Here is a 15,182-nt window from a genome sequence, read left to right on the forward strand (position 1 = left end):
ACATTTGTGATTGTTGTACTACAGTTTGGCACATTGTTACTGTATCTGTGCCGGTCACGTAAAATAGAAAATAATAATAATCCAAAACTAAAATCCAGTAACAAGTCATGTAGTTGTGGAAGAAATGGGACAGAACTTTTCTTCATGATGATAAGCATACATACTTTATTTTTTACATTTTCTGTTCAAAACACCACTATATGTGATCATATTGTATACAAGTATACAATGTTTTGGTATGTCAGATCTTGTCAGGTCTATTCTGCTTCTTTTGCCTGAGAGAAAGAGAAAAACAATTAGTTATTATCAATCATCTTACTTTTACACAGAACACTGTGTAATAAGGTGTTACATTTTGACTGGGAAAACTTCTGACACTAAAACTACCATACAAAATATGTACTTTTAGTAACTGTGACTTAAAGTGGTGTTTATGAGGTCCCATGAGGTATATTTATGAACCCTTGGTGTGACATCAGCAGATCTTTACCTTTCCAGAGTCACGACTCTTGCTTCTGAGCTTGTTGACCTGAGACTCAGCGATGTCAGCACGCTCCTCAGCCTCCTCCAGCTCATGCTGAACCTTCCTGAACTTGGACATGTGGGAGTTGGCCTGCTCCTCCTGAAAGGAATTCATATAAAAAGGATTTCATGAAAACTTTGTCAATCTACCTGCTGCTGGAATTGTTTAGACAAGAAATACATAATTGGTACAGATATTAAGGAAAATTAAATGTATTTTTGCATAAGCAAGGAGCAAATTAATTATTAGACTTACCGCCTCCTCAGCCTGTCTCTTGTAAGCCTTCACTTTAAGCTGCAGCTTATCCACCAGATCCTGAAGTCTGGTTACATTCTTCTTATCCTCCTCAGTCTGAAGTAAAAAAAAGTGTATTAATTGTTCATGTTCACACAAATGCTGATGATATTAAAAAGAGTGTAATGAGTATTTTGTTACCTGGTATGTCAGCTCCTTGACTCTGCGCTCATACTTGCGGACTCCCTTGACTGCATCTACACCTCTCCTCTGTTCAGCCTCAACCTCAGTCTCCAGCTCACGCACCTGGGAAGAACAGGAGCTCATGGTGAATACATCACTCCCATGCTAAAAGGTCATTATTAACAGCATTACGCAGGACTAAATGCACAAGATATATTTGACCTCCATCAAGGTTACATTGGGAATACTTAAACATTTTCAAACTTACCCTGGACTCCAGTTTCTGGAGCTGCTTCTTGCCACCCTTCATGGCTAGGTTTTCTGCCTCATCCAGACGGTGCTGCAGGTCCTTAACTGTCACTTCAAGATTCTTCTTCATCCTCTCAAGGTGAGAGCTGGTGTCCTGCTCCTTCTTCAGCTCTTCTGCCATCATGGCAGCCTGCAACAACACAATACCGCTTGGTAAATGAAGAACAGAAATCACACATCACACTGAATTGTGACTGTACTGTGATACTAGGTTATCCACACTCACATCAGTGATGGCCTTCTTGGCCTTCTCCTCAGCGTTCCTGGCTTCCTGGACAGTGTCATCCACCTCACCCTGCACCTGAACCAGGTCAGACTCAAGCTTCTTCTTGGTGTTCAACAGGCTGGTGTTCTGGAAGAGAGTACACATGGATATAGCAAAAACAAAACTTTTGTCGTGAATGTTATTGTAGCACAGCCAACAGACAAAGCACGGTACCATCACACCTTTCTCCTATCCCCGACAAGGAAAGGGTCTTCCCCCTTTTGTCCTTATCTCCCATAGCAAGAGCTTCAAAGCTTCTGGCCCAGCATGGGGTCAGGAACAGAGGCCACACGGCCTCATAGTATCAGACAAAGGATTTCTAAGGAAGAACTTTCTTTTGTTGATTTACAAACATATTCTCAAGGACTACATGGCTCATGGACACTATTTCAATGACAGTAGTTGATGTGTTATAATGTGTGCTTTTCTCATTTACTTAGAACGTTGTTTAATTGATGTTTGATTATAACTTCCCTTCAGGAAGAGTTACGTTAGTCAATTTTAAATCCAAAATAATTGTGTCATAATAACAAAACCATTTATGAATGTTGTATTGTTATATTCTGAAGTTTATGCATGGGAGTAACTGACCAATGAAAGAGTTCACCTTCACAAAACCCCCAAACATACAATCACCCCCGCTTGTTCGTAGGATTAAACTGAAGTGAACGCGTCATTTCTACATATTCCTACCTGCACTTTAACTGAGCGCCCGGAACTTTGACGAGAGATTCCGCTTTCTATTCGTTGGACATAACGAACCATTGACTCCTTTCTTCAAACCAACAAAGGAACTGCGATTTGCAATATTTCTTACTTGTGACATATTGGCATGTTGTGATTTAATTGTTGATGTTTGATTGTATTTTACAAATGATTTAACCTAACCATCGTTCGGTCAGTTGCCATTGATCGTCCATTGTTGGACGATCAACATAACTTATCTGGTATTTGTTCATTATAATTACATTTTCCTAAATAAATCATTGTGTATAATACTCACGTATCTCTCAAGTTATATGATCTGCTCTACTTTCATAGAATTCACTACTTAAGATTAGACTGATTATTACGAAGGCTATTATTTAATAAAGGTTTCCCCAGTCCCTTTTTAACAAATCCTGGGGTGGTGTCCCATTAACTAAATACTTTATTCTAGATTAAGTATTCCTAATCTTAAACGTGTATACCCCGCTACATTATCTATTTGTGTATGTGTGTTTGTGGATGTTGTCCACACCTGGGAATGCAGCAGTCCCACTCTCTCGCTGGCATCCACCAGCTCCTGCTCAGCCACTTTGCGGCCTCTCTCTGTCTGCTCCAGACCCACTCTCAGCTCCTCAATCTCAGCCAACATGAGACCGTTTCTACGTTCCACCATGGCAGCCTGTTCCTTCATGTCCTCTGCGGCCCTGACGGCATCATCCAGGTGCAACTGGGCATCCTAGAGAACAAACAAAGTTGTTAGAATAAATGCAGTGTAGGAGCTTAGCATTGGTGTTTATTTCAGTTATGTAAGTAAGAGAATATATCATGTTATTGAACTGAAAAATAGATCACAGTACCTTGAGCTGTGCCTGAACATTCCTCAGCTGCTTCTGGGACTCAGCAGCCTGGCGGTTAGCATGGCTCAGCTGGATCTCCATCTCATTCAGGTCTCCCTCCATCTTCTTCTTGATTCTCAGAGCATCATTCCTGCTGCGGACCTCAGAGTCCAGGGTGCTCTGCATGGAGTCAGCCACCCTCTGGCTGTTCCTCTTGATCTGCTCCATCTCCTCATCCTTCTCTGCCAGCTTTCTGTCCACCTCACCCTTGACCTGGTTCAGCTCCAGCTGCACACGCAGAATCTTGGACTCCTCATGCTCCAGGGTTCCCTGAATAAAGAAACAATTTGCAATGTCATTCTTAGTTAAGTTACTTCTAAAAGTGTTTCTTTTTTCTACTTCATTCTGGAATATTGTGGATAGTTTGTACCTCAGCCTCCTCCAGAGCCGTCTGGATCTCAGACTTCTCTGTCTCCACTGTCTTCTTGGCCTTTTCCAGTTCATGGATGCTCTTGCCAGTCTCTCCGATCTGCTCGGTCAGGTCAGAGATCTCCTCTGTGATTTGAAACAGAAGCTTTTTGAATCACCATCCCTGATCTCCCAGATCCAAAATGAGCTGAAAACAGGAAACTGCTGCTACTAACATACTAATCCAAAGTATAATAGGAAACAGTATCCGGTTTTATGTGTTACAAAAGTACCACTCACTATATAGGGAGTCAGGTAGCTGAGCAGTTAGGGATTCGGGCTATTTATCAAAAAAAGGTTGTTGGTTCGATTCCCGGCCGTGCAAAATGACGTTGTGTCCTTGGGAAAATAATTTCACCCTACTTGCCTCGGGGAGAATATCCCTGTAATTACTGTAAGTCGCTCTGGATAAGAGCGTCTGCTAAATGACTAAATGTAAATGTACATTTATCTCACGTTGCAAGTTCTTGTTCTCTCTCTTCAGAGTCTCCAGCTGGTCAAGAGCCTCCTCATAGGAGTTCTTCATCTTGAAGAGCTCTGTACTGAGAGAACGAGCCTCCTTCTGAGCTCCCTCCAGCTCAGCCTGGCCCTCCTCATACTTCTGCTTCCATTCTGCAAGAACCTAGGAGGAAGCACACACCAAAGCAGCCTTTAACAGTTGAATTACAAATGACTAAAAAGGGCTAAAAAACAGAGGTGTAGTAAGACACCAGTAAGTTTTGAGCAGATTGCAGATTGCAGTTGCAGATTCTGGTATTTTTCTAATTTTCACCTTGTCAAAGTTCCTCTGCTTCTTATCCAGGTTGGCAGCCAGGGCATTGGCTCTCTCAACATCAATCATGAGGTCCTCCACCTCTCCCTGCAGCCTCTGCTTGGTCTTCTCCAGAGAGGCACACTTGGAGTTGGTGGCCTCAATGTTCTCCTCAGCTTCCTGGAGACGCTGAGCCAGCTTCTTCCTGTGAAGGTTTATTTTTTACATTCGTAAGAAACCTGACTTTGGTTTTGGGTACGGTTTGAGCCCACCGCTAACTCCTTATATTGCTTCATTAAGAAAGGCCTTTACGTTTTGTTGACTTACTTGGCTTCCTCCAACTCCTCTGTTCTCTGGATGGCATCAGTTTCATACTTGGTTCTCCACTGAGCCACCTCCGAGTTAGCCTTGGACATGCCACGTTGCAGCTCTGCCTTGGCCTCCTGCTCCTCCTCAAACTGCTCCCTCAGCAGATCACAGTCATGGCGAGCAGATTGGACTCCATGGGCCAGTGCGTTCTTAGCCTAAGATCAAGAGAAAAGAGTGAGCTCTCTTTACTCTGTTAATGAGAACTACACATGTCCAGTACAAACATTTAGGTTAGTATTGTAGCTCAATATCAGTATTGACTTGTCTAATCCAAAATCCAAACATTAAAGGGTAGAACATGTGCATTGTGGCTGTTTTAAATGGACCAAGACTAAGTTGCAGACTGTAAGAAATAGAAAAATGTGTTTCATAGTTAAAGTGCTATGTGACTCAGGAGGATGGTTGGTCAACACAAACTGCTTTTTCAATTTGTAATTTACCTTGATCTCCTCCTCAACATGCCTCTTGAGCTCCTCAATCTGCTGGGTGTAGGCCTGCTTGCCTCTGGTCAACTGGGACACCAGGGCCTCCTTCTCCTCCAGCTGGCGACCAAACTCACCTGGGGAGAATTTAGTAGGTTCTTGTCAGGTCAAGCCCTCACTGGTATTCTCCTTAATATGCTTAGTTTGTATTATTTTTATACAGAATATCTACTTGCATATTTACTGTACAAAATTTCAAACATGTATTTTCATAACTTTTGATGAAGGAATTGTTCTTGATTCACTGAATTTACCGTTCTCAGTAAGGAGTCTGGCTCTCTGTCCACTGATGTCATTGACCTGGCGCACATTCTCATCGTTCTTGGTCTTGATCTCACAGAGCTGGTCCTCAAGGGTCCGGCACATCTTCTCCAGATTGCCCTGCAGAAATAACACCATGTTTCAATCACATACATACTGTAGGGTTTTTTCTTTTACTGTTTTGGTGTAAACCAACATTCCCAATTGAAGATCTTGAATCCTTAAATTGTTAAAATGTAGTAAATTATGAAAAAATTACAAAATGTGCCTTTATGAGGTAATTTGGAATCCGTAATAGGTGAACATAAAAAAAACTTTCTAAAAACCTCTGTAACCAACCCTTTGCTCATTTACTTGGTGAACATTAAAGTTTTACATGAATTCTATCTTTCTGTTTTGGTTTATTTGTATCACCGACCTTAGCCTTAGCAACTGCCTCCATGTTGGAGGACAGGTCATCAATCTCCATCTTGAATTCACTCTTCTCTTTCTCCAGCTTCTGTTTGACGCGCTGCAGGTTGTCGATCTGCTCTCCCAGCTCTGCCACACTGTCAGCCTGCTTCTTCCTCAGGGCTGAGGCTGTGGCCTCATGCTGCAGGGTGGACTCCTCCAGGTCACGTCTCAGCTTCTGGAACTCAGCCTCTCGCTTCTTGTTCATCTCAATCTGAGCAGCTGTGGCGCCTCCAGCCTCCTCCAGCCTCTCACTGATCTCCTCGAGTTCCCTGGATAGATCGGCCCTCTGCTTCTCCACCTTGGCCCTGGCAGCACGCTCAGCCTCAATCTCCTCCTCCAGCTCCTCAATACGAGCCTACAGTAGATATAAAATATTTAGCGTCAAAGTCTCAAAATTCTGGCCCACATACGAGAGGAAAATACTAAATAAACAAGGTGGATGTTAAACACAAACAAGTCCAATATCATCAAGGCAAAAACAGCGCACCTGGAGCTCCTTGATCTTCTTCTGCAGCTGGGCACCCAGAGACTGCTCATCCTCAATCTTGCTGAGGAGCTGGCTGGTCTCAAAGTCCTTCCTTTAGTGCACACATGAATCCATGTCAGGTTTTGGTTTTGTGTCATTGAGTAGAGATTAAATTGTAAAGCACATCCATCATTTTTCAGTTAATGCTTGTGCTGCCTTCTGTCGTGGTCAGCACAAGGGTTAAGTATTTAAAAACAAAAGCCTTGTTATCCGTAATGATTAAGATATTAAATTAAGTAATCTACAAGTTGTCTGATTAGTATGATTAGACACAAAGCTCAGTTTCATAGGTCTTTATTAATACATTACTCCAAGGAGAGTAATATGAATATTAAATGTGAAATGCATGACCTATACATGGGGTGAATATTCATTGACATTATTATATTTAAGTGGAAATTCAATGTAAAATTGCTGGACTAAATTAAATCAATATAATATCAAGAATGTCTCTGATAAATATACAATACTTACTTCTTGATCTTCTCATCAGACTGCTGTTTGTCGTTCTCCAGGTCCATGATGGACTCCTGGGCCAGTTTCAGGTCTCCTTCCAGCTTTCTCTTGCCTCTCTCAAGATCCATACGGAGCTTCTTCTCTTGCTCCAGAGAACCTTCAAGCTGGAGGACAACACACATTTATCATACTTAAGCTTTGATGTTAACAGCTATTTATTCAGAACACATAATATTAGTCAGTTGTCTTTCTGAATCCCTAAAACCTATTTATTATATAGGATTAAATTAAATACCAATAGAGGCAAAGTTGGATAAAACACCAAATTGTGCACGAAAACATGACTTTACTCACGTCATCGACTTGCTGTTCCAGCTTGGTCTTGGCCTTGGTCAGAGTGTTGACTTTGTCCTCCTCTGCCTGCAGGTCATCCAGTGTCTGCTGGTGGGCCTCTTGCAGGGCTTTCTTCTCCTTGGTCAGCTTGGCAACACTCTCATCTTGAGATGCCATCTCCTCAGTCAGGTTTTTAACCTGTATGAGACATCCAAGTTGGTTTCATAAATCACAGAGTTAGTTCAAGGGAGTGTTTTTGATCTACTACCTAGATATTGGTGAGATGTTGATACCTTGTTCTCTGTGGCATGCTTCTCCTTCTCCACTTTGGCCAGGGTAAGCTCCAGATCATCAATGTCCTTCTTCAGTTCAGAGCACTCATCCTCCAGCTTCCTCTTCTTGGCTGTCAGCTCAGCATTCATCTCCTCTTCATCCTCCAGTCTTTCTGTTGTCTCTTTGAGTTTGGCCTCCAGCTGGATCTTGCTCTTGATCAGACCCTCACATCTCTCCTCAGCATCATTCAGATTTTCTGATTCCTGAGAGAAGAAAGTTTGTGGGTAAGCCAATGTGTATATGACATTATAGATGTGTGGTGTGTGCATGTGTATTTCACTTACAGATGCTACTTGAAGAGACAGGTCGTTCTTCTCCTGCAGGAGGGACACCATCTTCTCCTCCAGCTCTTTTTTGCGAGCCTCAGCCTTTTCAAGAGCAACTTTACATTTCTCATAGTCCTCTTTCATGTTGGCCAGCTCCTTCTCTGTCTCAGCACTTTGCAGGAGAGGCTTGATCTTGTAGTAGACCTTCATCCATGGCCAGTGTTTCACATTCATGAATGAGCGGACATTGTACTGGATGGTGTAGATAGACTCTCTGATGATAAGAGTTGCACACAGTAATTGTTTATCTCAATACAAATTATGCAATGTAAAGTCATCACCCTAACCCTAACCCATTCCTACATGTAAAGTCTATCATTCCATCATTCCAAAATTACAGGTTTACATCATTATTCTAACAATAGCTTCATAGTAGAACGAAATTTGTCACAACCTAAACACAAGATTTGAATGAAGATACTTGAATCCATATTTTTCCTTTTATCATCTCCATCTCACCTCCTCTCCATCATCTTGGTAAACTCCTTCCTCATCACGTATCCACGGGCAAGAGCTTGCGTCATGGTTACCAGATTAGCAAGCTTCTCATCTCTCATCTCCTCAAGGACACCAAGCAGACCAGCTTTGAAGAACACCTGAGACACAGGTATAATACAAAACTTAAATAAACAACATAAACACTTCTGGTGTTAACATATTGCTATCTAAATGGATAGCAAAGGTTATGTATGATGTTAGGATCAAATAACTGCCAATGAAACGACTTTCTGAGGATTTATAAAACAGTGCATTTCTCATATGTAGTTCATTATTAAGATTGTTGGATTGCTTTCAAAAAATGTAAACTCCATTTTGAATGTCTACCAAGTACAGTAAATGAGATATTAAATAACCTCTGTAGGTCACAAACATGAGTTGCCAGTATTCCATCATCAATAGTGTAAGGTATGTTACCTTGGTGTGTCCAAACTTGTACTCGTCATGGTTCACATCAATTGACCCAAGCAGCTTCTCAGAAGCCTTCTTGTTATCCATGAACTGGCCTTCGGGGATGACACTGGCATTCAATACCTTGTATCTGTAAAGATAGAAAATGTATTTCTCAACATGTCTGCTTATTTACAGAAACTACATCGCAAATGTATGTGTTTATTATTACCTCTGCTTGAAGTCAGCATAGATGATTCTGCTGGGGAAGCCCTTTCTGCAGATCCTAATACCCTCCAGCACACCATTACACCTCAGCTGGTGGATAACCAGGAAGTTCTCCATCAAACCTGGAAACAAAAGATTTACAGTGAAGTAATTTATTGTTTAAAGACAAATCACATACTTAAATTAATAGAAGTGTAATACTGAAATGACATGATGTTTTACCTGGAGTCTTTGACTCATTGGGGATCAGACAACGCACAAAGTGAGGGTGGGTGCTCCTCAAGTTGGTCATCAGCTTGCCCAAGTTCTCCTGTAAGGTTGTTCCAAATAAAACATTGCTCAGATGTAGTTTGTAATTACATTTACATGTTCCTGACCAGACACTACAACTAACCAGTATTTAAGTGAGTATAAGTGAGTGATGCTACATTATTCAGTCTATCATAAATTAGATAAAAAGCTCACTCACTCTGAACTGAGAGGACACAGTCTGCATGGAACCTCCCTTCTTCTTGCCTCCTTTCTTTGAGGTATCTGTCAAGAATTGAAGCAGCACAATACATATTGTTGAAGAAAGGTCTTTAACAAACATGTTTATCCATGAAAATGCATGTAAATATGTGTTAAGATAATATTTTGGATCTTAGTTCAACTTTACTAACCCTCAGGTGGAGCAGCAACATAAATGGTGGCCAACAGTTTGACTGGCGACTTTCCATACAGCTGAATCACAGAGTCGTTCAGGGGATCCTTGTTCTTGTCAAGCCATCCAGTGATATTGTAGTCCACTGTACCAGCATAGTGGACCAGGGAGAAGTGGGCCTCGGCCTTGCCCTTTGCTGGTTTAGGCTTCTCAAATGCCTTGGTCTTACCAAGATGCTGGTCATACAGCTTGTTCTTGAAGGAAGTGTCTGAAGCCTTGGGGAACATGCACTCCTCTTCAAGGATGGAGAAAATGCCCATTGGCTGGGGAGAAAACACACATCAGATAAGTATTTCCACAAAATGTACCTCTTTAGTTTCCACAAAGTAAACCAATTTTCTTTTTTAGAAAAACCAATTACTGTAATAACATAACTCATCAAAGAACTAACTTTTGTAGTTGCAAGAACCGAACATTTTGGTTATTTGTACAGAGAAAATATACTGTGTAGACTAGACATACAGGGCACATATGTATTAGAGATGGTGAGCTCTTTTATTATGAATTTAACAAATTCAGTACTTATTGTTCTTCACATTTACCTTTAGCATACCCATATGCTTACAAGGTACTTTATAGACCCATTGGGTAATTTTTAGGGACACACAGCTCACCTTCTCAATGAGCTCAATGCAGGCAGCCAAGTCCATGCCAAAGTCAATGAACTCCCAGACAATGCCCTCCTTCTTGTACTCCTCTTGCTCCAGGACGAACATGGTGTGGTTGAAGAACTGTTGCAGTTTCTCATTGGTGAAGTTGATGCACAGCTGCTCCATACTGTTGAACTGGGAATTGACACATTGAGATTTTCTTTAATTAAGGATCCCCCAGCGTGTTTGCCTATTATCTGTTCTTTAAATTATTTCCTTCAATTCGAGTAGAGCAGAGAGTCTCTTGGTCTCTTACTCACCTAAGTAACCAAACCTCATAGTGAATATACAGTACTACAACAGTATGTCCAAACTCACATCAAAGATCTCAAATCCAGCAATGTCGAGCACACCAATAAAGAAGTTCCTAGGTTGCTTGGTGTCCAACATCTGGTTGATGCGGACGACCATCCACAAGAACATCCTCTCATAGATGGACTTGGCCAGAGCACTCACTGAGTTGTTCACCTGTGTAACATCAATGCTAAAAGTTACTTTCACTGTCTTACACACTGTACATTAATAACTTGTATTAATTTGATGCAAAGTGATTACATTTATTTTAACAAACACATCACAAGTAAAAAGAAACAGTCTCATTGTAAAATTATTGCTCTTAAGTCTATTCTTACCTGAGGCACTGTTTGACCCTTGGTCACATACTCATTGCCGACCTTCACTTTGGGGTAGCACAGGGCTTTTAGCATGTCAGCTGAGTTCAGACCCAGAAGGTAAGCGATTTTGTCAGCCACTGGAGGGTGAAATTATGAATGAGTATCAAATGCTAACTATGAGGTACTTTAATTATACATCAAAATATTAAAAAGACAAGACAAGTGTAGAAGGAGGAAGTGAGACTCACCCTCTGTGCCATCTGGCTCAGCCTGCTCCTCACGTTGCTTCTGCTTGAAGTGCATGTTGCCGTGGTGCATGACAGCACCAGTCATCTTGTAGATGCTCATCTTCTCTTCACCGGAGAAGCCCAAGATGTCAATAGCATCCTAGAGGGTGAAAGAATTATAATTTTGTCAGAATAACATACTTTAGACACACAATCTATGAGGTTTCTTCATGTCCTGATCCAGAGGCAATCATGTTACATTTTGTATTTCAAATTGCTACGTTTAAACAATTACAGTAACTCACATCTGTGGCGTCAAGCTCAACCGTGTCATCAATACTGGCCACAGTGATCTGACCCTGGCTGATCATGGGGTAGTCGTAGGGGTTGGTAGTGATGAGCGCCATTTCTGTGGAGACACAAAACTGAAATTATTATTACCTGATGCCAGCTTGTGTTAGTTATTGCACCTTTCATGAAGGACAAAGGAGCAAATAAACCATAATGTTGTATTTTTATCCCTGCAGTGACCCACCAACAAGTTCAGGTTTGTGGTTGGTCATCATCTGGTAGAAGATGTGGTAGCCTCTCTCATCAGGCAGCTGGAAGCTCACTCTGGACTTCTCCAGAAGGTCTGTGAGAGAAAGAGAAGAAAGATGTTTTAAACTAAAGTAAATGGACATCATTAGAGTATTTGGGTGAGAACATTTGAGGAATTCAAGCCAACTCACAGGTCTCAATGTCAGCACTAGCCAGTTTGCCAGTAGTGTGGAAGTGAATCCTGATGAATTTACCCTAAAAGAGAACATTTGATGTCAAGGGTGTCAAAACTAAATGTAACTGCCTACAGTGTATACTCCTCCAGCATGCACTCCAATGTACATTATCCTGTTACCACAGCATGATTGTATGAGATAAAATAATAGTACATGTATTGGAGTCAGGTGGCTGAGCGGTTAGGGAATTGGGCTAGTAATCCGAAGGTTGCCAGTTCGATTCCCAGCCGTGCCAAATGATGTTGTGTCCTTGGGCAAGGCACTTCACCCTACTTGCCTCGGGGGGAATGTCCTTGTACTTACTGTAAGTCGCTCTGGATAAGAGCGTCTGCTAAATGACTAAATGTAAATGTAAACGTGTGAAGTGATAAACATAGAACAGCAGTCTTCAACTATCAAACTTACAAAGCGAGAGGAGTTGTCGTTCCTCACTGTCTTGGCATTACCGTAGGCCTCCAGTAGAGGGTTAGCTGCAATGATCTGATCCTCAAGAGAACCCTGAAGAGAGACAAACCAGTTGGTCCTTATCTTGTATCTTGTAACTCTTATCTTTCAACATTAAGTTTTTCATTCCAGTATTGAAATGATACAGTATATTTTTTAACTGAAATATTACAGCCTACGGTGTTCAAGTTAAAATGTTTATTCAGGGTTGACTCACACGTTACCATGTAGTCTTAGAAAGCTCCATACCTCTTTTATTAGTTTCAAACATTCAGAAGATATACATCATGCAAAGTATTTAGTAACCATTGCAAAATATATTGATATTTAGAAAACATAAACCACAAAGAAAATGTATTAGGTCCGTGATTATCATACATTATCTTACCTGCATTTTGCCAGGAGTTGGTTCCTTCTTCTTCTCACCTCCAGACACAGCAATGGTGGCAAAGTACTGGATGACACGTTTGGTGTTGACAGTCTTTCCAGCACCGGATTCTCCACTAGTTAAAAAGATGGTAAAATGGTTTATTTTAGTCTTTATAACTTTAAATCTAAGTACTGACAAGTGTTCTAACTAATAAACATAACCTCAAGTCATAAAGGTTCTACATTGAGAAATAACTCAGGTTGATCTCTGTTTTTTTTTACAAATGATGTGTCATTATGTTTTTACATAACAAACCGTACAAATTTTAAAGAAAACGTCTTAACTCACGTAATCAGGACGGACTGGTTCTCCCTATCTGCAAGTAACAATTAAAATAAAAGTCATGAGTAACTCCATTGTAAATTACATTTTGCTATCTACTTTATTTAAACAGCATATCTTCACTCTCATCCATCCATTCCTAAATTCATCTATGCATCCCATAATCTATCATTCTTGAACTCTTCATCAATCCATCCGATTATGCATCAACCATCAATCAATTTATCTAACTGTTCACCAGTGAATTAATCAGTTAAACCATCGATTCATCCTCCACCCATCAGTGAGCATCCATACCTGTCAACATGAACTGATAGGCGTTGTCAGAGACAGAGAAGATGTGGGGTGGAGCCTCCATACGCTTCTTCCCTCTGTAGGCATTGACCACTTCCATGTCATACACAGGGAGCCACTTGTAGGGGTTCACCGTGGCACAGAAGAGCCCAGAGTAGGTCTGTGTGAGCAGAAGGCAAATTAATACATCGATATTTGAGCTAAAGTTTGGTAAATTTCCTGAGAATTATATTTGCTTCCTTGAGGTGGCTTATGTGAACAGTTTTTCTTACGTAGATCATCCATGCGGCATAACGCTCTTTGAGGTTATACAGGACAGAAGCTTCATTGAGGTAGGTCATCATGGCCATATCCTCAATCTTGTCAAATTTAGGGGGGTTCATGTTGTAGACATCCTCCTCTTTAAAGGTTTTGGTCTGAAATGGGAAGACACATTAAAGCTATGTTAGGACAGAAATGTGGCAATCTGAGAAGCCAATTGAAATGGCTGCATAGTGTTTTTAATTAATGGGTAGAGATTGTTAATTAATGTAGCTCATGTTGTGGACATACAGACTATCGATGCATTGACTTTTGCCCTAAACCTCTTGTTTAATTCTGTGCCAACCAAACTGATCAAATCGTCTTACCTCTTCAGTGTCAAGGATTTTTACGTCACACTTCCCGCCATCCCTCTTAATAACCAGACCCTTGAGGTACAACTCCTTGACATCAGTCACATAGCAGGCATTCTTGGCATCAAAAGGTGCCGTCTGGGCCTCAAGCCTCTCCTTCTCAGGCTTACGAAGGTAAATGGCGGCCTTGCCATATTGGGCCATCTCGGCATCCGTACTCATGGTGGCGGTTTACTGGAAGACAAGTTTTTTTAATCATCACCTTAAATCAACCATTGACAAATTGGACAATTATATTTCTCCAGTCACTTTACTGTCCACAGTTAACATAGTAGTCCTATGATCAGTACTGTACACTGATTTTGAACAGTATACATCAGTTCTGAATGTAGCATCAAACTATGTCTCACCTGGTCTTCCCCTTCCAGATGAATTAGACTCTTAGTTGACACTGATGCCAATAATGTAGTCTAAAAAGAGACATTATGACCTTAATTACATATACAGTTGTATCAATAGTGAACAGAGCCAACACTCAATTTACTTGGAGTTTAAGTACATAATTTAGCAATGAGTTTGGTATCATAAAAGACATTATGTGAATGAAAAGTGAAAATAATTAAAGTACCTTACCACAGAGGTTGAAGCTGTCCATGGATGCTGTCCTGTGGGACTCCTTATATCTGGTGGAAAGTGCTAAGCTAGCAGAAGCTATTTATGGATCACTCTCCTCAAGGAAGTTTGTTGGAGGCCAGAATCTAGAATTTGACTGGACCCCATCTGTTCTTCCCTCCTCCACTCTCCCCCTCCCTCTCCTTGCCTTTCCATTTGTCTATTTTCTGTGATGAAGAACATTTCCTACCATGCATTTGTTTGTTAACAGGTATTTTATTTAGGCTATTAAACAACTTTGTGTACAACTTTGACAACAGTTGAAAACTTAAGGCTAAAAGGTGCTCATTTTGGTAAAAAATGACACAGTATATATTTTTTTACTGTATTTGTAAAATAAGTTATCGTTAGAAAAACGTAGCAATAAAAACTTTTATAAAATATTTTACAAAGCATTACAACACCTTATGACATTTCATAAGTACTTTAAGATATGATTTAGAGGGTAGATTGCTGCAACAGTTTTTTGAGGACTGATAGACTGAGAGATGGCTTTATGCTGTATTTTTATAATACAAAATGAAATGAACAAATATTCTAGGTC

General features: G+C 40.8%; 1 protein-coding gene across 1 annotated transcript; it reads right to left on the minus strand.

Annotated features, from left to right (window-relative positions):
• Positions 1-242: 242 nt before the first annotated feature.
• Positions 243-14,170, minus strand: LOC134036236 (myosin heavy chain, fast skeletal muscle-like). The gene is made up of 39 exons (XM_062481072.1): positions 13,982-14,170; positions 13,625-13,768; positions 13,356-13,512; positions 13,065-13,092; positions 12,735-12,849; positions 12,308-12,400; positions 11,858-11,921; positions 11,662-11,760; positions 11,432-11,535; positions 11,148-11,286; positions 10,918-11,036; positions 10,604-10,753; positions 10,250-10,420; positions 9,595-9,898; positions 9,402-9,466; positions 9,155-9,242; positions 8,937-9,054; positions 8,732-8,855; positions 8,276-8,412; positions 7,775-8,030; positions 7,451-7,693; positions 7,179-7,355; positions 6,843-6,988; positions 6,330-6,420; positions 5,808-6,197; positions 5,383-5,509; positions 5,087-5,205; positions 4,605-4,801; positions 4,299-4,482; positions 3,983-4,148; positions 3,489-3,613; positions 3,080-3,388; positions 2,755-2,958; positions 1,476-1,601; positions 1,209-1,379; positions 959-1,063; positions 779-874; positions 491-622; positions 243-275 (listed from the first exon to the last, which is right to left on the minus strand). The coding sequence occupies exons 1-39, from the start codon at positions 14,168-14,170 to the stop codon at positions 258-260; spliced, it is 5,790 nt and encodes a 1,929-aa protein (XP_062337056.1). The 3' UTR covers positions 243-257.
• Between the last annotated feature and the right edge of the window lie 1,012 nt (positions 14,171-15,182).

Source organism: Osmerus eperlanus, chromosome 16 (assembly GCF_963692335.1).
Source record: "Osmerus eperlanus chromosome 16, fOsmEpe2.1, whole genome shotgun sequence".
NCBI lineage: Eukaryota > Metazoa > Chordata > Actinopteri > Osmeriformes > Osmeridae > Osmerus > Osmerus eperlanus.